We start from the raw sequence: 25969 nt of genomic DNA, 5'->3' as shown, positions 1-25969 counted from the left end.
GGCGTGCTAACGATTAGGTTACCCGTGTTTGGGCTCTGTTGGCTACATTCGGTGTGATGCCACCTGTTCCCGGAGGATTCTGGTTCCGGTTTCCAGTTCAGTCCGGTGTTCGCGTCAGTTTTTGGACTATCAGCCGGTTTGGAGGACGTTTCTTCAGTCCAGTTCTCAGCGACGAAAGAGGAAGGGGAGGATGGCTTAGGGGTTTATATACCTCCTATGTAGTGTTTTTCTATTGGTTGTTCCACTTATATTGTTAACTCTCTTTGCTGCTACTGTGAGAGTAAAGGAAGATATGCAAAATACTCGCCTCCTGTCTTTATTAAAATTATAATTATTCGTGCACCAAGGCTAGAATAATTTCCAATTATACGCAGCTTACTGCAGAAGTGATAAAAAAATGCCTCAAAATTGTCATCCAAGTAGACAATGTTAATGAAAATGCATATAGAAGTCACACTATAGATATGTCGAGAAGGTGGTGGGGGTGGGGGGGGTGGAATACAAGGAAGCAAAATGACAGTTCAATAACATGCCATCTGCAAGAGATGGTAGAGAAAATTAGTCTGTAAAAGAAGATACATTAAATTTACATAAAGTAAGGTCTATACTCAGGGAAGCAGGGTTTCCTCTACCATTTTAGTGAACTTCAGTTTTGTAGTATGTAATAGTGTTTGTCAAGTGATGTGGAAATGGTTTAAAACAAATGTTATCTAAAACTGGTATGTCATTTCTTAAGACAAAACAAAGACATTTCACGTGCTGTAGTGATTATTGTCCATTATATTCTGTTTGACTGATCAAATATAAGATTCATTTAAAACCAAGAGGTAATAAATTGGGGAAAATACTTGCTCTCTTACATGCATCTGAAACTGCAAGCAACATAAGCAATGCAGTGACAGAAGCAATAATGTGGCATAAAGGCTCAGGGCACAAAAGTCCACAGGTAGTATAAAGGGGATATATAGGGGACTCACGCTACAGAGGAGCGGAGGTTGTCATTCAAAACACACTTATGTGGAAAGGGGCGTACACACCTTAGCATTCACATAAGGATGGAAGGGGCCGTATTTTTTCATCTCTTGAAAATTCTATAAAAAAAAAAGCGAGAAAAAAAAAAAAAAAAGATGGGATAAAAATCAAAGCACATGAAGTTAAAAAAAATTGTAAGCTTAACAGTAATATATAAACAATATGTGTGTCAATTCTTGTGTCTGTACCAAAAAATTTGTATCAACGTGCTTTAGGTAAAGTAGTCCGTGAAGTCATTATTAACACCCAATAGGTGTATGAATAAGGCTCTGTTCCTCAGAGGCAGAGAGGAGATCTCAACTAGATTCTGCTCAGCTACTCCCATATAAAAAGGTAAAACTAATGGGAATACCAGACTTACACGACTTGTAAGAGCTGCACAGAACTAAACTGTTGGGCAAATTCATCTGTTTTACGTTTTGTTCAATTGCTCTCAGAGGTTTACTGTGCCTAGAGATACTTTATATACAATGTGGTATGTTTATAGTCTATGAGAAAAAAACAACATGTGAAGTATATCAACGGTTGTAAGCTAGTAAACTTTGTTCGGTTTTTCAGACTGTGAACATGAAGAATGTAATTCTTTAAATCCACAGGATGCTTAAAAACGGAATTGGGATTGCTCGATTATAAGACTAGGTTTCTTTCAGAGCAAATGCTCTGAAAAACACCCCTCCTCTTATATTCGAGGTCATCCTATAAATCAGACCTCAAATAAAGGTCTGACTACAAGACTAAGATCCAAATCCCTGCAGGATCCCTGTGGCAGCCAGTGGACGTCTGTGCGATGCACGCAGACAACCTCCGCTGCTGCTGGCACTTATTAGGTTTTATATAGCGCCATCAAATTCCGTAGCTCTGTACAACCTCCGCTATTACTCAACACTTCCACCGGGACTTCTATGACGGAGCACTGGCGTGAGGTGATCTTTCGTTGCTCAGTCACAGAAGCCCCGGCGGAGGTTGTCTGCGTGCATTCCGCAGACGTCATCGGCTGCCCCACTTGATACCAGGGAGTCTGGAGCACAGAGGACAAGTCTAGGGATACATTAGTAAGTCGGGGGGCATATAGGTAAATAGGGGGAATAAGGCATATCTGGGGAGGGCAGAATAGCAAGCTGTGGGGCAGGTTGGCAAATAGAAGGAAAAAAAAGTTTTTATTAAATATGAAAAAATAGTTTACATGTGAATATTTACTAGTAAAACTTTATAGTGTAGTCTTATATTCAAGCTTTTTTTCTAAATTAATATTCAAATTTTGGGGGTCTTCTTATAATCAGTGTCGTCCTCTAATCGATCAAATACGGTAATTAGCTGATCATTCTTACCACACCATTTACTTTAACGGAATGTCAACAAAGCCTATCAAATATCTGGCAATTCTTCTGGGAGATTAGCAAAGCCACGTAAATCTTAAATAGACAATCAAGTTAAGAATAGAATAATCAACAAATCCCAAAATGACTTGCCAGAAATGAGGGGAACAAAATTATACGAATAAAATATTATGGTCCATATTTGCTTTTAATCTACTAAAATGGTCCTTGACCCTACCAAAGAACCCACTTCACAACCTTAGGATTTACTATTACGATTAGTAAAACAAGGCCCAAATGAACCACAAGGAGGAACAGCAGATTTTGAGGATTCAGAATCAGCAGTGAAGCCTTCCTGCCAATGTAAGGGAAATCAGGTTGTCTGTATGGGCTCACCTAAACAAATTTTTAGCGGTTTTGGAGATGTTATATGCTGCAAATAGGCATAATGCTAGTTTAGCATTAGATAGTTTTGTGGATCACTTAAGCAGATCTGATGATGCTGGATCCCCACTTAAGAAGAGTCTCATTGCTCCGGGTAGTAATCCTAATCCTTATATGGAGCAGGTCCCTGCAACTGGCTTTTGGCCAGATCCTTTTTGAAAGGGTTTTTAATTTTTTTTCCCTTATTAACCACTTCCAAAGTCGATTTGCTGAAGTGCCTATACCCAGAGAGTAATATTCATAGATGAATTCCTAATTAAGCATAAAAGCAGGTTGGGATTTAAACTGTATATCCCCTCAGAACACTGCAGGTATGGTATACAGTTTTACAAATAGTGTGAGTGGTAGTGGGTAGATGCATAGCTTCTGGGTATATGCGAACAAAACCTCCAGCATGTCACACCAGGTCACCCAGACCACCTAGACATAGGTGGAAAAAATAGTGTAGGACCTTGTTAACCTTTTAATGAACAAAGCGCACCACTTGTATGCAGATAATTAGTATACAAGTTTCCAGTGTTCAAGCTGCTGTCTTGTATGGATACTGCGGCTTGTGGTACCATTAGAGAAAAAAAAATGTTCCCATAACAACTTAGTGATACAAAAGTAATAAAGGGGGCCTTTCTTAGCTTTGAGTCAAGAGGAGCCATTGATAGTAAAATTTAGAGACAGGAAGGATGTATGTATGTATGCTGACCACCATTCACAATAAAAGAGCGGTGCTTGTTTCCGTCCAGGGCAAAGTGGATGTCCTTAGGAAGGCACCCTATCTTAAGGCCTACATCAGGCATATGGAGAGAGAGAGTTGATTTGGCAGATCAACTTTTGAAGCCATGCCCCTCATGAGGAAGACTGATGCAATGATGCAATATGCAACCCCTTATTACATTTTTAAAAAGGCAAAGACCACCAACATCATAGTTTCAAATGGGGTAATTAGAAGTTTAGAGCAAGATGATCCTGACCCATCAGTAAATCTTGCAAGAAGTGGGGCAACATTTCCCTCCAAGGTTCTCTCCAACTTCCAACAAAATTAAAAACATGGTGCAGTGTATGCTACGCCCAAGGATACCAGAACATATTTTACAGTCCTGATTATATTGAAATATAATATGGAGCAGTAAATTCCAAAATGAACATGGGAGTTTAAATTTGGTGTATCTAAACTGAGATGTGCTATAAAGACTTTTTGAAGTGCGGCAGTTTGCAGTTGTATACATGGTTTATTCATTGCACCTGTTCAATTGCTTGTTAATACAATTGGCTAATAAGCCAATCACATGGCAGCAACTCAATGCATTTAGGCATATAGACATGGTCAAGACAACTTGCTGAAGTTCAAACCAAGCATCAGAATGGCGAAGAAAGGGGATTTAGGCTACTTTGAATGTGGCATCGTTGTTGGTGCCAGACACGCTGGTCTGAGTATTTCAGAAACTGCCGATTCCTGGGATTTTTACGCACAACCATCCCTAGGGTTTACAGAGAAGCGGTAGTTGTGTGGATGAAAATGCCTTGTTGATGTCAGAGGAAACTAGGCAGACTGGTTCAAGATGACAGAAAGGCAACAGTAACTCAAATAACCACTCCTTACAACTAGGTATGCAGAATGTATTAACAGACAACATGTCAAACTTTGAAGCAGATGGGCTACAGCAACAGGAGACCTTACCAGGTGCCACTCCTGTCAGCTAAGACCAGGAAACTGATGCTACCATTTTCACAGGCCAAAATTGGACAATGGAAGACGGGAAGAACATTGTCTGGTCTGATGAGTCTCCATTCCAGCTGAAACATTCAGGTAGCAGGGTCAGACTTTGGCGTAAACATGAAAGCATGTATCCATCCTGCTATGTGTCAACTTTTTAGGCTTGGAGTGGTGTAATGGTGTGGGGGATATTTTCTTGGCACACTTTGGGCCCCTTAGTACCAATTAAGCAACATTTAAACGCAACAGCCAGTATTGTTGCAGACCATGTCCATCCCTTTATGACCACAGTGTACCCATCTTCTGATGGCAACTTCCAGCAGGAGCTCACATCATCTCAAACTGGTTTCTTTAACATGACAATGAGTTCACTGTATCCCAATGGCCTCCACAGTCACCAGAACTCAATCCAATAGAGCACCTTTGGGATGTGGTGGGATGGGAGATTCGCATCATGGATGTGCAGCCGACAGATCTGCAGCAACTGCGTGATGTCATCATGTCCATATTGTTGTGATTTAAAGGTTTCATGAATGTGCATTTTATACATATATGTACCAGAATAAGAACAAGAACCAATTGCACTGAGTTCACAAATTCTGAAGAGCAAAGACACAGGAAAGAAAAAAAAGCACACAAGGGCTAAGCATAATTTACACACACACGCGTATGCATTTCATTCATACTGTTACGACTGGATATTAAACTTGCAGTGGCCAGTGGAATAGTACCTGCTCATTAACCTTTGCATGTGATGGCCCATGGTGGATAAGAAGCCGAACAATCTGAGCATCTCCTTTCCAAGCCGCAAGGTGCAGAGGGAAGCAACCCTTACTGTCTGCAATATTTGTTACTGCCTCATTCCTCAAAAGAGCCTCAACAACATCCCTGTAAACATGAAAAGTAATAAGCCACACATTATAAAAGCCCCACAATTCTCATATACCAAACTTAATCTCACCCACTAGGGATGCATTCATGTTCAAAACATTCACTTCATAAAATAGTATGGGAATTTAAACATGCATTAGTATGAGCAAAAAGCTATACTAAACAAAAAGGGGAGATATCAGTTAGTAAGAAAAAATAAACTAACGAGATTACCAAATTCTATAATAAATCAGCAGTAGTCAAATCTGAAAGGCGATTACATAGAACGGCCTTACAATCTGGTATAACTTTTATTTGATACTGAGAAAAATAAAAATAGTATTTAAATAACTGCTTACTTGTGTCCATTGAGAGAAGCATGGTGCAAAGGAGTATATCCTGAGTTGTCTATACAATTCACATTGGGACCTCTCCAGATGCTGTAAAAATGGCATAAAACTATGAGCGGAGGACCAATTAATGAAACATTAAGAACAGCAACATTCAAAATGTATGTCTATTTCCCACAATGCGGTAAGGAGCAGGTTACCTCAAACTATGTCCATAATCCAACTAAATGCATGTTTGTTTGGTTTTTTTACAATCAAAGATAGAAACAGTTACCGTATTTGCTCGATTATAAGACGAGGTTTTTTTCAGAGCAAATGCTCTGAAAAATACCCCTCGTCTTCTAATCGGGGTCGTCTTCTAATCAGACCTCAAATAGAGTCTGATTAGGAGACTAAGATCCAGATCCCCCGCACCGCTGCAGGGGACCTGGATCCTCCTGTCTCACCCCCCCCCCCATCATACACACACTTACCGGTGCTTCCTGCTGTATTGCCGGGGCAGCGGGTTGACGTCTACGCGATCCGCGTAGACAACGTCCGCTGCAGCCGGAAGGAGGTGTGGCTAGCAGCGGGGGTTGTCTGCGTCCGTCGCGCAAACCTTCCCCGACTGTCAGAGATCAGAGTTCCCCGCACCGGTGCGGGGAACTCTGATCTCTGACAGCCGGGGAAAGTATACGCGACGGACGGATACAAACCCCCGCTGCCAACGCCACCTCCTTCCGGCTGCAGCAGAAGGCGACGTCAACCCGCTGCCCCGGCTGGAAGCACCGGTAAGAGAGGGCTGAGAGGGGAGGGGAGGGGAGAGTGTGTGTGTGTGTGTGTGTTAGTTAAATGGGGGTATAGGGTGTGTGTGTGTGTGTGTGTGTGTGTGTGTGTGTTAAATGGGGGCATAGGGCATTTCTGGAGTGGCGTTAAGGGGGCATTTAATAGAGCACTCTGCCTCCTGAAATGCCTTATACACCTATATGCCACTCTGCCCCATAATATGCATTTTAACCCCCTAAATGCCAGAGTGGCATATAGGGGTATAAGGCATTTCTGGAGGCAGAGTGCTCTATACAATGCCTTTTAACTCCCTTAATGCCACTCTGCCTCCTGAAATGCCTTATACCTCCCTATATGCCACTCTGCCCCATAATATGCATTTTAACCCCCTAAATGCCAGAATGGGATATAGGGGTATAAGGCATTTCTGGAGGCAGAGTGGCATATAGGGGTATAAGGCATTTCTGGAGGCAGAGTGGCACATAGGGGGTCAAAAGGCATACCATGGGGCACAGTGGCATATAGAGGGTTAAAAGGCATATCATGGGCCACAGTGCCATATTGGAGTGGCAAGCCTGGGGGCAGATGTGCGTAACTGGGGGACAGGTTGGAAAATACAAGAAATAAAAACAAAAAAAATATTTTTCTCAATCATAGCTTTTATTAAAAAAAATAGTTTACATGAATTAACATTTACTGGTAAAACTTTTTTCCTTTAGGGTCGTCTTATATTCAGGCTTTTTCTTTTTTTCCTAAGTTAATATTCAGATTTTGGGGGGTCGTCTTATAATCAGGGTCGTCTTATAATCGAGCAAATACGGTACTTATGCAATTACATAAAACAGGGCTCGACAAATCCCAGGCGCAAGGTCACCATGGCGACTGAGAACTTGGCGACTAGGGGCTTGTCAGCCTGTTACATCCCCCAAAAAATGCCCCCACATCGCCACAATCGTGGTGATCGCAGGGGAGCTGCTGCTGTCTCCCCACGGAGTGATTCTGTACGCTGAACCGCGATTGCCGGCAGACCAGCAATTGGCTTTTCATCTGCCACAGATAGCTTCAGGGAAGGGGGTTGTGTGTTGACAAGTGTGGGGACCTGACACAACATCCCCCTGCTGCCTGATCGCTCCATTAGGGGTTGATACCAGTTTTGTACGGGGCTCTGCTGCAGCAACAGCAAAAACGAGCCCCTACAAGCCCTTTGATCACTCCTACAGGAGTGATCAAAGAGACTCCTCCCACCAGATGCCGGTCTACCGTCTGCGTCCCAGCTTCCAGAGGCAGCTTCAGGGACAGGGGTAGAGGGATCTTCAGTCTCCACATGAGTGTGGAGACCAGTCCCCAACCCTCCCCTGCTGCCTGATCGTTCCATGAGCGCGACAGTGCAGCGTTAACCCCTTCAATGCCACAATTGTGTATGACACATTCGCGGCATTGCAGGGGTTAACATTTGCGCGCCCCCCCCTCCAAAAAAAAACAAACCAGCAGTGACCTGAAAGTCCAGGGTACTTCCAGGTCAAATGCTGTGAGTTTAGTAAGTGGGCTGATGATGATCAGATCACTCCTGACCAACTGTTAGTTTTAAACAAATGCTGGCTCCTACCTTTTTTAGCTGGCGCCTAGATTCACAACAAATTTGTCAAGCCCTGACATAAAATACACAGTACAACAATTATTACACACACAGCAAAAAAACATTTAGTTCCATGAGAGTAAAACAGTGGTATTGAAGTATTAATGTTACCTGAGGACATGGAGGGATAGGGCAAAGAGATTTGACAAGTCCAAGGGCTGAGGGGTCAGGAGAGTAAAGACTGGGGATTAATCGGTTTGCTACCTTATAGGTGTATTGGTACCGCCATAAAAAGGTGAGGTACATCTCCCTGCTGCTGCTTGGGAGATTAGGGTTTCTGATGGGGTCCCATGGACAAAACCGCAGAAATTTCAGTAAGATTTATCTTTTTTTTTTCCAAAGTTTAGCCATCGCTATGACAAACCGTTTTGGCACTCCTTCACGAGGGAAAGTAGGAATGGACTGTGTTTAGGAGGGTACATTATGATTGCTAGATAAAAGTAGCCAAAAAATAGGGGAGGGTGGCCTTATTGATAGCTATAACTGTGACAGATGGGTCCAAGAAACTCTGGGAGACTTTTCACTCTGGTCAATCAGCATTTACAAAAGGAACGGGTAAGCAGTAGATATAAGTGTGCTGATTCAATTTTAACTTGTCAGTAGCAGTAGGAGAGTTTAGTCTTGTGGCTGGATATGTGTCTGTCAGCACCTGGCCTATACCCTGCCCCTGCACCTCAATTCTCTAACTTACTCTGGGGATTTGTTTCCTTATATGGGGAGGAATCCGCCTTTTGGCTGGATGTGTGCCCCTAAATGCTCTAACTTACTGTGGTGGATCAAATTTTTTTTTTCCTCATATAAGGAGGGGATTCAGTCTTGTGGCTAGATGCTAGCCTCCCAGTACCTGCCCATACTTTGCCTCTGAATGTCCTTTTTTACTCTGGGGGATCTATTCTTTTTTAGACCTTGGAGGGGACTCGGTCTGTCTGCCAGTGCCTCTTTAGCACAATCTCCTTCCTTACTACAAGGGATAAATTATTTAAATGTTTTTCAAATTTTGGGGAAAATTCAGTGTCATGTACCATGGGGCTGGATGTGTCTGTCTGCTAGTGTCTACCCTACTACTAGTACTACTACTACTACTACTAATACTACCGCTGCCAAATCACCTTTAGAAATGAATCAAAATGGCACAATCCTTGAGAAATTCCCATATCCAAAGTCCCATAGCATGCTGGATGTATCCATTGGTACATTGCTACTGCAATGTAAAAAAGCAAGACTGAATCTCTTTGTAAACCTTGAGATGGTGCTGCTATAGTTGAAAGGCGAGTCCTTACCCTTTGGAAACAGCCACCTTAGGCTGATTTACATTAAAAAAAATACAAAAAAAAAACAACGAACTTTGTCCAAACAGAACAGTCAAAAAACTGTTTCCGAAAAGAACAAGGCAAAAACAACCAAAATTTGGTGTGGGCATACCAAACACAGAAAACGGGACTCGATTAAATAAACGTATGGTACAAATATGTTTAATCCCTTAATGACAAGACTGTTTCTTACTCGTAATATATTGTGGGACAATGGCTCTTAACATTTTTCAGTGTTTAGCTGTGATTTTCTTCTCTCGCATTTCATGCTACCACATTATATATCAGGGGTGTCCAAGTTTTTTCCGTGGTGGGCCGCACTCATTTTTCACTGTAATTTTTAGCCTTTAATAAAATATGCAGATTAAATAAATTAAATGACACAAAACCTTTACTTTTCCTCTCATTGATTTCTGGGCCTAGAAAGTTTTGCGACTACAAATTCAGGATTCTGGACAAGTAAAAATGAAAAAGTTCTATTTATTCTAGGGATGCATCAATATGAAAATACTGGACCAAAACCGAAAATTCAGGGTTCACTTAGCCGAAACCAAAAATGAATTCCACACTCTTAATAAGAGATTGTTAACAGCAATCTCAGGCATACCCAGATTCCATTATGTACTGGTTGGCTGGGCATGATAGGAGTGTGATTGCTTTCAACAATCATATATAAATTAATATTGTTATTGTATTTCTTTGTCCAATTTTGGTGTGTTAACCACAATTTTATTAGAAGTAAATAACACACCAAAACTGGACAGCAAATTCAACAATATGACTTGGCATGATGGCATCACACTCCTATCATACCTAGGCAACCAGTAAATGCTGGAACCTAGGCATGATGGGACTGCGATTGCTGTTAGCAATCACACTCCTATCATGCCAAGTCAGCCAGTACATGCTGAAACCGGGCTAGCTGTATTGATGCTTCCAGCAGTATGGGGTCTGCACATCACTTACAGCCTCCCTGTACAGCCACCCTGTACCATGTCCCCCACTTTCACATCCATGCTATCACACACACTCAGATTCATTCCCTCAATCACACACTCATTCAAACACTCTCCCTCACAACCTTACCTGCACTGCAGCTCTCTCGATGCCGCTCAGACTTTAGCAGTGGGCGCAGCCTCCCTCTGTGTTCTCTTGTACTGCACAGAGGAAGCAGGACAGGAGCAGAGTCATGTGATGTCACGTATATTCACGTGACTCTGCTGGGTTCTGCTTCCTCTGTGCAGTACAAAAGACCCTCCCACAGGTAAGCAGCAGGGCCCTTGTGATATCGGTTGCCCTGGCTGCCGATCTCACGCGGGCCGCACCTCAAGGTCCCGCATGTTGGACGCCCCTGTTATATATTGTTTTTTTCAGGACAAATAGGGCTTTCTTTAGATATAAAAATAATGGTATCATCTAATTTACTATTAAAAAAATGATAAAATATGGTGATTTTTGTTAACCAATTTTTCTCACTTAAAAAAAAAATAAAATAAACCTTTTACTCATCTACAAAAACTAATGAAAAAACATGCTTAATAGATTCTACTATTTGTCCTGAGTTTAGAAATACCCAATGTTTTTATGCTTTTTTTCTGCACGTTATGGGGCAATAAGTACCAGTAGCGTTTTGCTATTTCAAAACCATTTTTTGCCCAAAGCTGGTCATTCTGCCCCATGTGCTATTTCGGGTATCTTTGAAGCCGGCCAATGAAATTTACCCCATCAAACCATATATTTTTAAAAACTAGACACCCCAAGGTATTTCAAATGCGGGTATTTTAACCATTTCCATGCACTAGTTCTACCATCAGCCTTTGTCACACGTACTTCAGGTATAAATTTACTGCTCCTGGTATATGTCCGTGTCAAACAACACCCAATATGTGTTCAGTAACATCTCCTGATACAGTGCATGGGTTTGTTGGGTTATTTGGGAGGTAAAATGCCACCTTTGTGAGGTGTGTATTTTTTTGCCATTTAGACATCCGGTCAGTCTGTGCCCACGTCCCATATTTGGGACATCTTTGAAGCCGATAAATTCAATTTACCCCATCAAATCATACTTTTTTTTTTTTAAAACTAGACAGCCTATGGGCATTTATAATGCCAATATTTTTTTTTTTGTCAATTCTCCTTTATTGAAAATATGCACTACAATAAAAACAAGAGCGTACAGAGAAGTCGTACAGATAGCGTGCACAATAAAAAACCAAACATACATAACACGCTCCAGAGACGACCCAGAGCCAAATATCGCGGTCGGTACATAGGTAGGGAGCACCGGGTCGCGTGAAAATATAACCGGCACACCAGGGTCGAGAAGCACACAAATATGGAAGTGCCGCTGTATAATAGCATGGAGAAACGCGGAGAATGCTGGAGACATTTGAGTAAACAAAAGGAAACCCTAACAAAGAGAGAGTAACAAAGAAAATACAAAACAGAGAGGAAAAAGTAAAAAGAAAAAATAAAAAGAAAAAAGTACACTGCACGATCGCCTCATTAAAGACACGGCGACCCACACCAGTTGATCCCGAGCAGCCTGTAACTGCAACAACACAGACGCGTCCAACGTAGCTTTGTGGGAAAGCTCCAGGCGGTGAATGCGAGCGGTCAGGGCCATAATGTCGGCTAAGCGAAGCTTCCGCAGCGTGGCACCAAGATTTATGAGGTGCCCCCTAATAAATGCTTTGTGCGCCTCCCAAACCGTGGGAAAGGGAACCGCATCTGAGTCATTATCTTTAAAATAGTTAGTGAGGTGGCCCGAAAGGTCAGCCAAGGACGAGGGATTATCCAGCAAATTTTCGTTAAGCCTCCAACTCCAGGGCCTGCGAAAGGACGGAGACAACTTCAGAGAGAGAAGGGCTGGGGAATGGTCACTGAGCGAGCGGATGCCGATGTCAGGCGAATGTAAGTGCAGTAAATGGTGATGGGAAAGAAAAAGCATGTCTATGCGGGTGTAACGGGTATGAACTGCAGAGTAGAACGTATAGTCCTTCCCCTGGGGGTGCTGCGAACACCAGACATCCACCAGCTGACAAGAATGCAGGGCCCTCCTCACTTTCTTAATATGAGTAAAGGGAATATGCGAGGAGTGCGCCGAGGAGTCCCTTAAAGGGTCGAGGGTCATATTAAAATCCCCTCCAAAAATAGCTAAACCCTCCTGAAATTCCGCAAACTTAGACAACAAACGACAGAGGAATAGGTGTTGCCCGCGGTTGGGCGCATAAACAGTGCCAAGAGTAATTTTACAATTACCAACTAAACCCTTCAGGAATATAGCTCTGCCATCTGCATCCCTCCAAAGGTCCAACAGCCGAAAAGAAAGCGACTTATGAAGCACAATAGCCACCCCCCTAGTCTTGGAGTCGGGAGAGCTAGAGAAGAACACCTGAGTATAGCGGTGGTCTGTAAGTTTAAATTCCCGTGAAGACCTGAAATGGGTCTCCTGTAAAAACGCGATATGCGTCTTAAATAGGTGGAGACTGTGAATAAATTTGGATCGTTGCTGGGGCTTATTGAGGCCTCTGACATTAAGAGAGGCAACATTAACTAAATCAGGGACCATCTAAGGAGACCTGGAGAGAGCAATGGAGGCCAGTGAGACTCCTGCAGTGTACAAACTGAGAAAATAAGATAAAACCAAGAAAACCAAAATTGTAAACATAAACCTTTAGAGTCAAATGTAGACACAACACGGGCCACAAGCGACCCCGGGTGCCGAGGCACCAAGTAACGAGCCCAACGACCAAACAGAAGGTCAACAACCTGCACTCCACTCCAACAGGAGAGGGAGACAGGACGGCTCCGGGGGGTGGAGAAGGGAACCATAACGGATTCACATCGGAGAGGAGAGGCACACCCGGCCCTGAGACCACACGAAGGGCCTAACTGCAGGAACCAAGTGCAACAGGACACCATAGGGGCGAACCCATGAAGCGATGTGTGCGAGAAAGGGCTACGAGGGCCATGCGCCATAGGCCGCACGACCACGTAAATGTGACAGAGGCAATGCCTGCGAACGAGCGTACGTGAATGAGTGCAAGTGTGAATGTGAATGAGAACGTATGGAAAAACGAACGGGTGCGAACGGAAAAATATATGTAAAAAGGCAAAATAAAATCAGAAACGAGTCGATCCGCGGCGGTAAATAAAACAAAAGAACACAAAATCGTAAGAGAGAACCTGCCCCTCCATAGCGTAGGAACGGAGAGAGCAAAGTGGACAAACGGGCAGCGCCCCGAACATGGCCATAAAAAGGACATCACAGTGCCCACAGACAGGTGCCCCCGTCCGCAACGGTCAAACGGGCAACAACCGGCGTAGAGGACACTCCAGTCGGCGGGAGCCACAATTCATCCAGTCCCCACACCCGCTGTCCCACTCACGGTTCCTCGAAAAAAGTCCCGGGAAAGGCCCAGAGAGGCCGGGAAGAGGGCGACGGGAAGGATGATCGAAGGACGGCGACATCCAGCAGGTAAGGCGCACAGCGAAAATCCTCCAAAGAGCAGAACAGGGAGACGACGGCGTCCACGAGAAGCTCCGCCAGAAGAATGAAGACTGCACCACTGAAGAGCGGAACGGGTGTCATCAGGGCATGGCGTCGTCCGGGCGTCGTCGGCGCTTAGGGCGCTGAGGCCTCGGGGACCACTCCCTGGCGGGGTCGGAGAGGCTGGCAGGCGGAGAGAAGGAGTACTCCCAGGCTGGAACCTCACAGTGCGGCAGACCCAAAGCTTCTGTGAGATGCGAAACATCCTCGGGTCGACGGACCACGTGCGTGGTAGAGCCCCTCCGCACGAGCAGGGCGAAGGGGAAGCCCCACTGATAGGGGATGCTCGCTGCGCGAAGAGCCTTGGTAAGTGGCTGGAGCGCACGTCGGTTCTGCAGCGTGGCGGGGGACAAGTCTTGAAAAACTGAAATGGCGTGAGAGTCCCACGTAAACGTAGGGCGAGATCTGAACGCCCGCACAATGTCCTCCTTTAAGGGGAAATCCTGCAGACAGCAAACCACATCGCGAGGAGGCAGCGAGTCAGAAGGCCTCTGTCTGAGGGCCCTATGCACTCTGTCGAACCCAATCGGTGCTGCGTCCTCCCGGTTGAGGATCTTGTTAAAGATGGCCCGCAGAGTGGCAGGGAGCTCTTCCTGCGCCACCGACTCCGGCAATCCCCGAACCCGGAGATTGTTCCTGCGTCCCCTGTTATCAAGATCCTCCAACTTTCGAGACAGGTGTTGTATGAGACTGGACTGCTCTCGGAGATGTAAGGTCAGGGAGTCCACTGTCGCATGCACTCGGGGTTGGTCTTCCTCCAGTGTCGCCACGCGCTCGCCAATATGGCGGATATCCGATTGAATCGCGGTAAGGCTTGAGCGTATCCCTTTGGTCGCTTGGTCAACAATATCGGCGATGTCCGCTTTCGTCGGGAGTAAATCGAACCTCTCTTTCCAGGAGAGATCCTCCGGACCCGGGGAAGGCAGCCGCGGTCTCCGGGCACTCACACCAGTCGCCACGCTATCCAGGCTTGCGGTGGGAGAAGGTGGCCTGTGATCAGAATCCCTCGAATCTCGGTCCGGGGAGGCGGCAAAGTACGAGCGAACCGAGGCAAGCGAACCCCTGTCCCTCGGTCCCGAAGTCTTCGGGGTAGAATGTGGCTTATTTGTTTTGCCCATCGTGCGTTTAGCAGCCGAATAAATGCTATAATACGGGCCGGGTGTACCAGAGCTCCGGACTCACACGTCCATCTTGTCCGCGAGCCGACCACGCCCCCCATAATGCCAATATTTTAACTCTTTCCATGTGGGAATTTTTGTGAAGCTATAACGTGAATTGTAAGACTTGTTCATAAAAAAAAAAATATATATATTTTTTTGGCGACAGTGGGTAATTTTTAAATGTTACCATTTTTTTTTTCTTTTTCCCCACTTATCTCACTGATTAGTGAGCTGGGCTCCATTGACCTTGCATGGTTGAATGCAGTACCCACATTACACCTGCAAGAAGAGCTCGAGAGTTCTCAAGAGGGTCTGGATAGACCCTCCAGTGATGCAGCTATTTAACAGCAGCCCGTGTACATGTACGGGCTTTGTCGTTAGTGGGTTCAAAACAAAACAAAACAAAAAACACTTCCATGTGAGTTCCTGGAGTCCACACAAAAAGAAGCTTCCTCTTCAGGACAAAGGACACTGCCAGAACAAAGGCAACATCTCCCCTATGTGCTATAATGCACTGTGGACCGTGTCTGCAATTGCACAACTGCCTAGCAAACATGAATGGCCTAGGAAGGAAACTTCCCTTAAAGGTCTGTTACTTCATGTCCTTATGTCTATTGATCAGCCTGCAAGGTATATATTTTATATATACACCCATTATGACCACCTGCATAATATTGTGTAGTTCCCCCTTTTGCCGCCTAAACAGCCCTGACCTCTTAAGTTGTACTGTGGTTTCCGGCACCAAGACGTTAGCAGCAAGTCTTGTAAGTTTTGAGGTGGGGGCTTCATGGATGCATGCTGGTGCCAAGTGTTCTCCAAGTAAGCGACGCACCTGGCCTTCCACGCGATGTAAAAAAAAAAAAAGAAAATGTCTTACTGTAAATTCCTTTTCCCTGACACAAAGCACAACATACCTTTGGCCAGGACAGGAAACTGAAGAAAAAAAATAAAAGTTAAGTAAGCTTCACCCCAAGCCCGCCCCCTTCCTACGGGCAACAGAAACTCCCCAAAAGTAACAAGACAGAGACAACAGAGTGCAGAACAAAATTTATTTGGGAGAGAATCAAGTGCTGCCACTTGGTGTCGGAGGGGGGGGGGGAAGAATAAATTTATGGTAAGAAATTGTCTTTCCCCTTCCCCCAAGTGGCAGCATACCTTAGGGATGTAGCAAGGTAAGTTAAGAACGGTAGGGAGAGTAACTACTGCCTGCAGGACCTTGCGTCCAAAAGCAGCGTCCTCATATGCCAGGATGTTTAGCCTGTAATGTTTTGTGAAGGTGTGTAGAGATGACCATATGGAGGCTTTCTAAATCTGGTCAGGTGAGGCAGCCGCAGCTTCCGCCCAGGAGACGGCAACAGCTCTAGTAGAATGGGCCATGATAGAGAGAAATAGAAAACAATGGCATAATTTGATGAACTGAAGCTTGCAGAGGGGATATAGCCAAAAGGCGAACACCACCTGGAAAACGCTTCCCAAATCAGTTATAAATAATGGAAGTAGACAGCTTTCAAGACTGCATAAAAATTTCAATGAATCGGGTATAAACTCCTGATTTTTTAGGATACTCCATTCAGCAGCCACCGATCTAATACCTTGAGGGGAACTTCCACATGTTCTAATATGAGTAATGGATACAGGTAGGGAAGCGCATGGTAAAACGATGGTAAAATATCGTATCCAGGACAATCTAAAATGCAGTTCTTTCCAATGATCTGTGTAAAAGAAATAATACCATGGCACAGTATAGCAAGTAAAGTGTGGCCCCTATTTATTGGAGCAACTTACAAGAAGTGGTGGCTCACAAAGTGAGCTGTAACAGCATTAAAGCAAAGGCAATCCACAGGTAAGTGATGATATGAATGGATGAAGGAAAAAAAAAAAAAAAATCAGCCTCTCCACGCGTTTCACCAGGTGCAGGGACAGGATGCAGGGTGTCCTGTGATATAAAAATGCATGAATCCAGATCTTCTTCTGTCCTGGACCAGTTGGAAAGCATCTGCCACTGTAGTGGTTTCATCCTTGCTCGTGCCCATGCCACTGCTGGAATAGGGGGATGTCATTAACCCCAGGATACATGACACTTTACGTATGGGCATATTTATGCCCTTTAAATTGTAATGGTCAGATCTGCTTAATAGCGGTTTTTTTTAGACCTACTTTGATATACTACACCATAATTTTTTTCTTTTTTTTTCTCTCTTATCTTTATATATGAGCCTTTTGAATACTGCGTGTGGGAACTCTTGCTGGAAGGGTATCGTTGTACATATTTTTGTGTTGCACATATAATTTACCACTTCTGTGGTTTTGATTGTATTTAATTTGGAACATTTTGGGGAGTTTGTTCCTGTGTACTTATACTTAACTTATATTTAATTAGAATATTGCGCTTCACTTTTTTGTATTTTGAGTATTAACCCCAGGATACTCACTGCTCGTCTGATGGATTTCCTTGTAACCGAGCAATTTTTGGTCTTATCTACCTGGCTTTCTTATTCAGTAGAAGACATACTGAAATTGAGTCCACAATAAAGCCCAGGAGTCAAGAGTCAAGAGTCAAATTGGACTTGGATGCATTGGGAATCCATCCGTGGCGTTGCGAAAAGGTAATTGTGGTCTGAAGGTATTGTTGAAGCTGGGCTGCCGAAGAGGCTTTTATTAGCCAGGTATGCAATGACCGATATCCCCTAAAGTCTCAATTCCGCTGCTAACTGACTGAGAATTTTGGTACAGATTCTCTGAGCTGTTGAAAGACCGAAGGGTAGCGCTTTGAATTGGAAATGACCGATGGCTTTTTGATTTCATAGCAAACCTTTGGAACTTTCTGGATCTCACTGCCATTGGATATGCATCCTGGAAATCTAACGTGGCCATAAAGTCCCCTCCTCGGATGATATGAGTGACTGAGAGAATCGGAAGCGTCGATATCTTATACACTGATTGATCGATTTTATATCCAGCACTGGGTGAAATGAACCATCTAGTTTTGGAACCAGGAACAGACGGGAATAAACGCCCTGGAATCTTTGCTTTCTTGGTGCCTTTACAATTACTCCTTTCTTGAGGAGTTTGGATGCTGCTGCCACTAGTGCCGTGTTTTTTTTGTTTTTTTACGGATGGGTTTGAAGAGACCAGGAGGTGACTGCGGGGTGCCTTAAAAAATCTGATCTTGTAGCCTTCTGATATTATTTGTCTGATCCAGAAGTTGTTTGTGGTCTGGAACCATGCATTTTTAAATACCTGAAGGCAGCCTCCCACTGTCAGAATTTTCTTGGCCTTTCTTGTCTAGTGGGTTTAGCTTGTACCCTTCCGTCTTTATTTTGTCTCTGAAAGGAAGATTTGTCAGATGCTATGGAATATCTCTGCTTGTTGTATGGATATCTTCGATTCCACTTAGGTCTCAAGTCTTGCGGAAGAGCTTTTTTAGTATCAGACATTTGTTTGATGAGCTCCTCGTGGAGAACCAAATAACTTCCCTTTTTCAAATGGGAGATCGCATAGCGCTGATTTAGATGCAGTATCAGCATTCCAAGACCTGAGCCATACTGCCCATCTAGCAACAGCTGAAAGCCCCTTATTACGAGCGGAAAGCTTGTAACGACCTCCTCAACAGCATCAATTGTTGGATAACTTCAAATTTTTTAAAAGTGCGTATATCTTTATCTGCATTGTCCAATAAATGCTCTTCCATACACCTTGAGCTCTGACTACAGCTGCTTACCATGCGCGTTGGTCACACAGTATAAATGCAACAAATATAATAATATTATATATATATATATATATATATATATATATATATATATATATAATTAACAGCAATCACACTCCTATCATTCCCAGGCACACCTAGACTCCAGCATGTACTGGCTGACTTTGCATGATTGGAGTGTGATTGCTGCTAACAATCATGTAAGTAATATTGTTATTGAAATCACACTCCTGTCATGCCCAGGTTCTAGCATGTACTGGTTGCCTGGGCATGATTGCAGTGCGATTGCTGTTAGCAATTATATATATATATATAGGGCTGCAACTAACTATTTTAATAATCGATTAGTTGGCTGATTATTTTTTCGATTAATCGGATAAAAATGCAATTTTTTTTTTAATTTAAAATAATGTAATAAAAAGCGTACAATTTACACTTTCATCTCTTTATTGCAATGGCCTCTCGCTATTCACCTTCTTATTTTACTAACATAATAAAAGCTACAAGAACCCAAACACAGTGTTTCTCAAACTAGGTTTTAATACAAAGTTATTAGTAAATATTAATTCATATGTGAACTATTTTTCATATTTAATAAAAACTGAGAAAAAAAGCCTTGTTTATATTTTCTTTTATTTACCAAACTGCCCCCAGTTATGCACATCTGACCCCCAGCTTGCCACTCTGCCCCATATATGCCTTATACTAGGGCTGCAACAACTAATCGATAAAATCGATAATAATCGATAATGAAAATCGTTGCCAACGAATTTCATTATCGATTAGGTGAATCGATTTTTATCGATTATTAAATGAGGGTTTTTTCAGAGCAAATGCTCTGAAAAATACCCCTCATTATATAATCCGTTTAGTCTGACTCACAGCAGCAGCTCCTACTTACCAGTCCCTCCCTGTAATCACTGTGACAACTGGCCCCGCCCCCTTCCTTCTCCCAGAAGGCCAGAACCACATGGCTGTGACACTCATCTAACTGTAAGTTTAAAATTAATATTTGGGCTACTGAAAGTTAGGGGAGGTGGGAGTTAATTTAGGGGCAGTTATGGTTAATGGGGTGTTTAGGGTTAATTTAGTGGCAGTTATGGTTAATAGGGTGTTTAGGGTTAATTTAGGGGCAGCTATGGTTAATGGTGTGTTTAGGGTTAATTTAGGAGCAGCTGTGGTTAATGGGGTGTTTGGAGTTAATCTGAGGCAGTTTTGGTTAATGGTATGTTTAGGGTTAATTTAGGGGCTGTTGTGGTTCATGGGGTCTTTAGGGTTAATTTAGGGGATGCTGTGGTTGATGGGGTCTTTAGGGTTAATTTAGGGGCAGTTATGGTTAATGGGGTGTTTAGGGTTAATTTAATGATGAGGACTGAGGGTTAATTTTATTAATTTATTAAAGTTAACTTAAGGTGCAGTTAGAGATAAAGGGGGGGGCAAACTAAGGGGAATCTAAATCCTGGGGGCAGTGAAGATTAACCCAGTACTTATTTATAAAAGTATGGTCTGTGACTCTATGAGGGGACTATGAGATATCTGGGGGGTATAAGGCATATCTGGGGAGGACGGAGTGACATATCTGGGGGTATAAGGCATATAGGGTATATAAGGCATATGTGGGGAGGGCAGTGTGGCATGTCTGGGGAGGACAGAGTGGTGTATCAGGGTGTATAAGGCAGATCTGGGGCCACAGTGGCATATCTGGGGGTAGAGTGGAGTGGCATATGTGGGGAGGGCAGTGTGGCATGTCTGGGAGGCAGTGTGGCGTATCGGGGTATAAGGTGTATCAGGCACAGTGGCATATGTGGGAGGCAGCGTGGAGTGGCATATGTGGAAGGCAGCGTGGCATATGTGGGAGGCAGCGTGGCATATGTGGGAGGCAGAGTGGCATATGTGGGAGGCAGAGTGGCATATGTGGGAGGCAGAGTGGCATATGTGGGAGGCAGAGTGGCATATGTGGGAGGCAGAGTGGCATATGTGGGAGGCAGAGTGGCATATGTGGGAGGCAGAGTGGCATATGTGGGAGGCAGAGTGGAGTGGCATATGTGGGAGGCAGCGTGGAGTGGCATATGTGGGAGGCAGCGTGGAGTGGCATATGTGGAAGGCAGCGTGGAGTGGCATATGTGGGAGGCAGCGTGGAGTGGCATATGTGGGAGGCAGCGTGGAGTGGCATATGTGGGAGGCAGAGTGGCATATGTGGGAGGCAGAGTGGCATATGTGGGATGCAGAGTGGAGTGGCATATGTGGGAGGCAGCGTGGAGTGGCATATGTGGGAGGCAGCGTGGAGTGGCATATGTGGGAGGCAGCGTGGAGTGGCATATGTGGGAGGCAGCGTGGAGTGGCATATGTGGGAGGCAGCGTGGAGTGGCATATGTGGGAGGCAGCGTGGAGTGGCATATGTGGGAGGCAGAGTGGAGTGGCATATGTGGGAGGCAGCGTGGAGTGGCATATGTGGGAGGCAGAGTGGCATATGTGGGAGGCAGAGTGGCATATGTGGGATGCAGAGTGGAGTGGCATATGTGGGAGGCAGAGTGGAGTGGCATATGTGGGAGGCAGCGTGGAGTGGCATATGTGGGAGGCAGCGTGGAGTGGCATATGTGGGAGGCAGCGTGGAGTGGCATATGTGGGAGGCAGCGTGGAGTGGCATATGTGGGAGGCAGCGTGGAGTGGCATATGTGGGAGGCAGCGTGGAGTGGCATATGTGGGAGGCAGCGTGGAGTGGCATATGTGGGAGGCAGAGTGGAGTGGCATATGTGGGAGGCAGAGTGGAGTGGCATATGTGGGAGGCAGAGTGGAGTGGCATATGTGGGAGGCAGAGTGGAGTGGCATATGTGGGAGGCAGAGTGGAGTGGCATATGTGGGAGGCAGCGTGGAGTGGCATATGTGGGAGGCAGCGTGGAGTGGCATATGTGGGAGGCAGCGTGGAGTGGAATATGTGGGAGGCAGCGTGGAGTGGCATATGTGGGAGGCAGCGTGGAGTGGCATATGTGGGAGGCAGCGTGGAGTGGCATATGTGGGAGGCAGAGTGGCATATGTGGGAGGCAGAGTGGCAAGCCTGGGCTCAAATGTGCATAAATTGGGGGGGGGGGCTGGTTGCGAAATAAAGGCAAGAAATGCATTTTATCAAAGTTTTTTTATTATGCTGTTTGTATTTAATATAATTTGTTTATTAAATTATTTTAAATAAATGAAAAATTTACATTCATTTTTTTTATCCGATTAATCGATTAATCGAAAAAATAATCGGCCAACTAATCGATTATGAAAATAATCGTTAGTTGCAGCCCTACCTTATACCTCTTTTATGCCAGAGATTCCACTGTGCACCCCATATTCCACTGTGCCCCCGATATGCCTTATACTCCTTACATGCCAGTGATATCCAACTGAGCCCCCTGATATACCTTTTATCCCCAGATATGTCTTATGCCCCCATTTATGCCTTATACCTCCCTATATGCCACTGGGCACCCTGATATGCCACTCCACCCCCCATAAATGCCCTGCACCACCCTGAAATTCTCCCTGATTCACCACTCTGCCTCCCCCAGATATGCCACTCTGAAATTCATTATACCCCCCATACACCACTATAACTCACCCATACACCACTCTGCCTCCTCCCCCTCCCATACACCACTCTACCTCCTCCCCCTCCCATACACCACTCTACCTCCTCCCCCTCCCATACACCACTCTACCTCCTCCCCCTCCCATACACCAGTCTGCCTCCTCCTCCCCTCCCATACTCCACTCTGCCTCCTCCTCCCCTCCCATACTCCACTCTGCCTCCTCCTCCCCTCCCATACTCCACTGTAAGTGTGTTACTTAATTTTAATAAAAGCGTGGGTTTTTTTGTTTGTTTTTAAGGAGGAGGGTCATTTTCGGTTTCGGCCAAGTGAATGCTGAATTTTCGGCTTCAGTCCAGAATTTTCATTTCAGTGCATCCCTAGTTCTTTCTAGAGCAAGTGTTAGAACACTATAAGATATATCTTATGATAACACTAAGATCTTGATCCCCCGCAGCGCTGCAGGGGACCTGTGCAATGTGGGCGTCTGTGCAATGCGCGCAGACATCATCCGCTACTACCCGGCACTTCCGCTGGGGCTTCTGTGATGGAGCACCGGCGTCACATGACCTTCCGGTGCTCAGTCATAGAAGCTCCAGCAAAAGTGCCTGCCACCAGCAGAGGTTGTCTACGCGCATAGCGCAGACGTTCACCAGCTGCCTCTACTAGACACCAAGGAGTCTGGAGCACAGGGAGTAAGTCTGGGGGGACATATTTGGGGGTTATAAGGCATATCTGGAGGGGCAGTGTGGCATATCTGGGAGGCTCAATGGAAAGCCTGGGCTCAAATGCGCATAACTGGGGGAGGCAGATTGGGAAATAAAAACAAGAAATGCATTTTTCTCAGGTTTTTTTTTTTATTCTGCTGTTTGTTTTTAACATCCTGTTTATTAAATTATTTTAAATAAATGAAAAGCCCTTCTTGTCCTGAAAAAAACAATATATAATTTGTGTGGGTTCACTAAATGAGCGAGGAGAAAATTACATCTAAACACAAACGACGCAAAAGCGTGGAGAGAGGAGAGTTTCTCTCTTACAGCCGGAGGGTGTATGGACGATGGACGCAGACAACCCCCCGCTAACGGCACCTCCTTCCGGATGCAGCGGAAGCTGCCTACGTGAATCACGTAGACGTCTACCCGCTGCCCTGACTACGTGCCAGGGAGTCAGAAGCACCAGCAGCGGAGGTTACCGGACAGGAGGATCCAGGTCCCCTGCAGCACTGCGGGGGATCTGGCTCTTAGTCTCATAGTCAGACCTCTATTTGAGGTCTGATTATAAAATGACCCCGATTATAAGACGAGGGGTATTTTTCAAAATATTTGCTTTGAAAAAAAACCTTGTCTTATAATCAAGCAAGGGTGCACTAAATAAATTAGTTGGAAATCATAATTGAATGAAGACAAAACGTGAAAATTGCTCTGGTTGTTTTCAGAAAATTATTTTTATCTGCATAACATTAAGAACCAGAGTTATGATACAATGGAGCAGTAGAACAGGAAATATTCGAGTGTAAAAATAAAAACAGCTGATGATTGGTGTACATATTTGTGAATAGTACACCCTATAAAAAGCTTACTTTACTTGATGCTCTTTGGTTTCTGCTGCTACACTAGAATAAAAGAATACCTGAACGGAAGTTCTGCATTCTCTGCTGGTGATGTCAGAAAACAAATGTTAGAATCGAAAGGTTACCAGAAGGTCTATCCAGATTCTTCGAAATTAAAGAAAATGAAAAAGAATTGAATGCCCTGGTATGCAACCATTAATAAAAATATATATTAAACAAATTATACATAGAGAATGCAATGCAAGATTTTTACTGAGAGGATAGAATTAGTAGAGGTTAATTTAGTGAGGGAACTTAAACATACATGGCATAGACATAAAGCTATTCTGATTCTGAGACAAGACCAAGCACTGATAAAGGTTTGAGTCTTTTCAATAGGCAAAGCTGCAGACTGTATGGACCAAGCGTCTCTTATTTACTGTCAAATTAAATCTTTCTATGCAAGGTTTAAAACCCTTTTTTTTTTTTTTTTTTCAACAAATGAGAGGCTCAAATTAGCTACCTTAGAGAATGAACCACACACATATTGGTGACATAAAATGAAAACTATTGCAGGGGATGAAGGTTGAGTGGCCGTAATAGAAATTACATGTTGGAACAACCAAACAAAACAAGCTTGAGATGCTCACCAAGAATGGACAGTTGCTTGGTAGCCTGCCCTGCTGCTTGGGAACATCTCAAGTTTTTTTAGGCTTGTGTGATTAAAGGGTAAAATCTCCATCATCTAATAGCCCGATGCTGTCCCAAGGGCAGTCCAGAACTGAAATGTGAGGCCAATTTCCCCTGCACAAGGGAACCAACAACCCTAGACGTACATTTTGTCCTGCACGGGCCCTGCATAGGGTCCAGTTGGTATCCCTCTAGGTGCAAGAGAGCAAGGAAGTCCACATCTGGACTGCCCTTTTCACTTAGAGTGGGTCCCAAGAGATCTCAAAGGGTGAAATTCCATAGAAGTTTAAGATGCTCATCAAGAACTGGAACAATTAGCAAATAAACGTGTTGCAAGTAAAACTGATGAGAAAATGACGCGTAACTATTAGAACTAATAAAATGTCACAAGTATAATTTGTTATACATTCATGATTTCATCACAGCATAAAAGCCTTTACAATGTAATGAAGTAAAACAGCAAGGTGCATGTAGTTCCAGATGCTGGGATTACCTGTTGAAAAATACATCAAATACAGAATAACTATGATAAGATCATTATTTTCAGGACATGGGCAACGTTAATACTGCTGAATAACGCACTTCATATACACAGGAGCGTCTTTCTTCAGCTACATTCTATGAAATCGCAAATAGTACAAAAAGATGTAAATATGTATACAACACGATAATACTTACGAGAAAACACTACATATACACTACATAAGACTTACGAGAACACAAAACAACACGAATGTTACCTTAGCAGATTGCTCAGTGGGTGGCTGGCAGTAGGTCCACCGGTTCCTCCAACACCTCCACTAGCACTTCCACCTGGTCCGGCGCCACTCAAACGCTTTCCTCCTAACAGTCTTTCCACCGCCGCCCGGTTCCCGATGCGGGCGGCCTCCAGTAGCTCCTGCTCCTTCCCCATCCCGCCGTCACCCCGGCAACCACGCCTCCGCCGCTACTTCCGAGACTAACGTATCACGTCACACGTACATTTCCCAAGCCTCAACTCCGTTTCGCTGTCTTCTTCACTTCCGGGGTTGGCGTCATGACGTAACATACACTGTCTGCGGAAGATGTCTTCTTCTTCTAGTAAAGTTGAAAGGAGCTTCACAATGTGTTTAACCTAAAACTTATGGCAAAAGTCATCATTGCCGTTAATGTAAACTAAGTAGTTTAAGTTCACCTAAAAAAAGCACGAGTCAAAACACTACAAGTAATAAATGTTGTCATTTGATATTAAAACATTTTGCTTTGGTTGTGGTAACTACATTGCGTTTGGGTTTTGCCATTTTACCTAATTTATCATTCTTTTTAG

At 44.2% G+C, this 25969-nt stretch overlaps 1 protein-coding gene across 1 annotated transcript in view; it reads right to left on the bottom strand.

Moving 5' to 3' along the window:
• The window catches only part of LOC149274291 (ankyrin repeat and SAM domain-containing protein 1A-like), a 95044-nt gene extending 69468 nt beyond the window's left edge, over window positions 1-25576 (bottom strand). The window contains exons 1-4 of the mRNA XM_089505681.1: window positions 25404-25576; window positions 5730-5810; window positions 5232-5388; window positions 1038-1091 (exon numbers count right to left, since the gene is read on the bottom strand). Coding sequence (XP_089361807.1) covers window positions 1038-1091; window positions 5232-5388; window positions 5730-5810; window positions 25404-25576 — 465 coding nt within the window. The remainder of the gene's footprint in view (window positions 1-1037; window positions 1092-5231; window positions 5389-5729; window positions 5811-25403) is intronic.
• Window positions 25577-25969: the final 393 nt, after the last annotated feature.

Source organism: Sceloporus occidentalis, unplaced genomic scaffold (assembly GCF_023333645.1).
Source record: "Sceloporus occidentalis isolate IW3139 unplaced genomic scaffold, rSceOcc1.0.p SCAF_339, whole genome shotgun sequence".
In the NCBI taxonomy this organism is placed as follows: Eukaryota; Metazoa; Chordata; class Lepidosauria; order Squamata; family Phrynosomatidae; genus Sceloporus; species Sceloporus occidentalis.
Note: the sequence above shows the minus strand (reverse complement) of the source record. Positions and strands in the feature narration are given on the sequence as shown.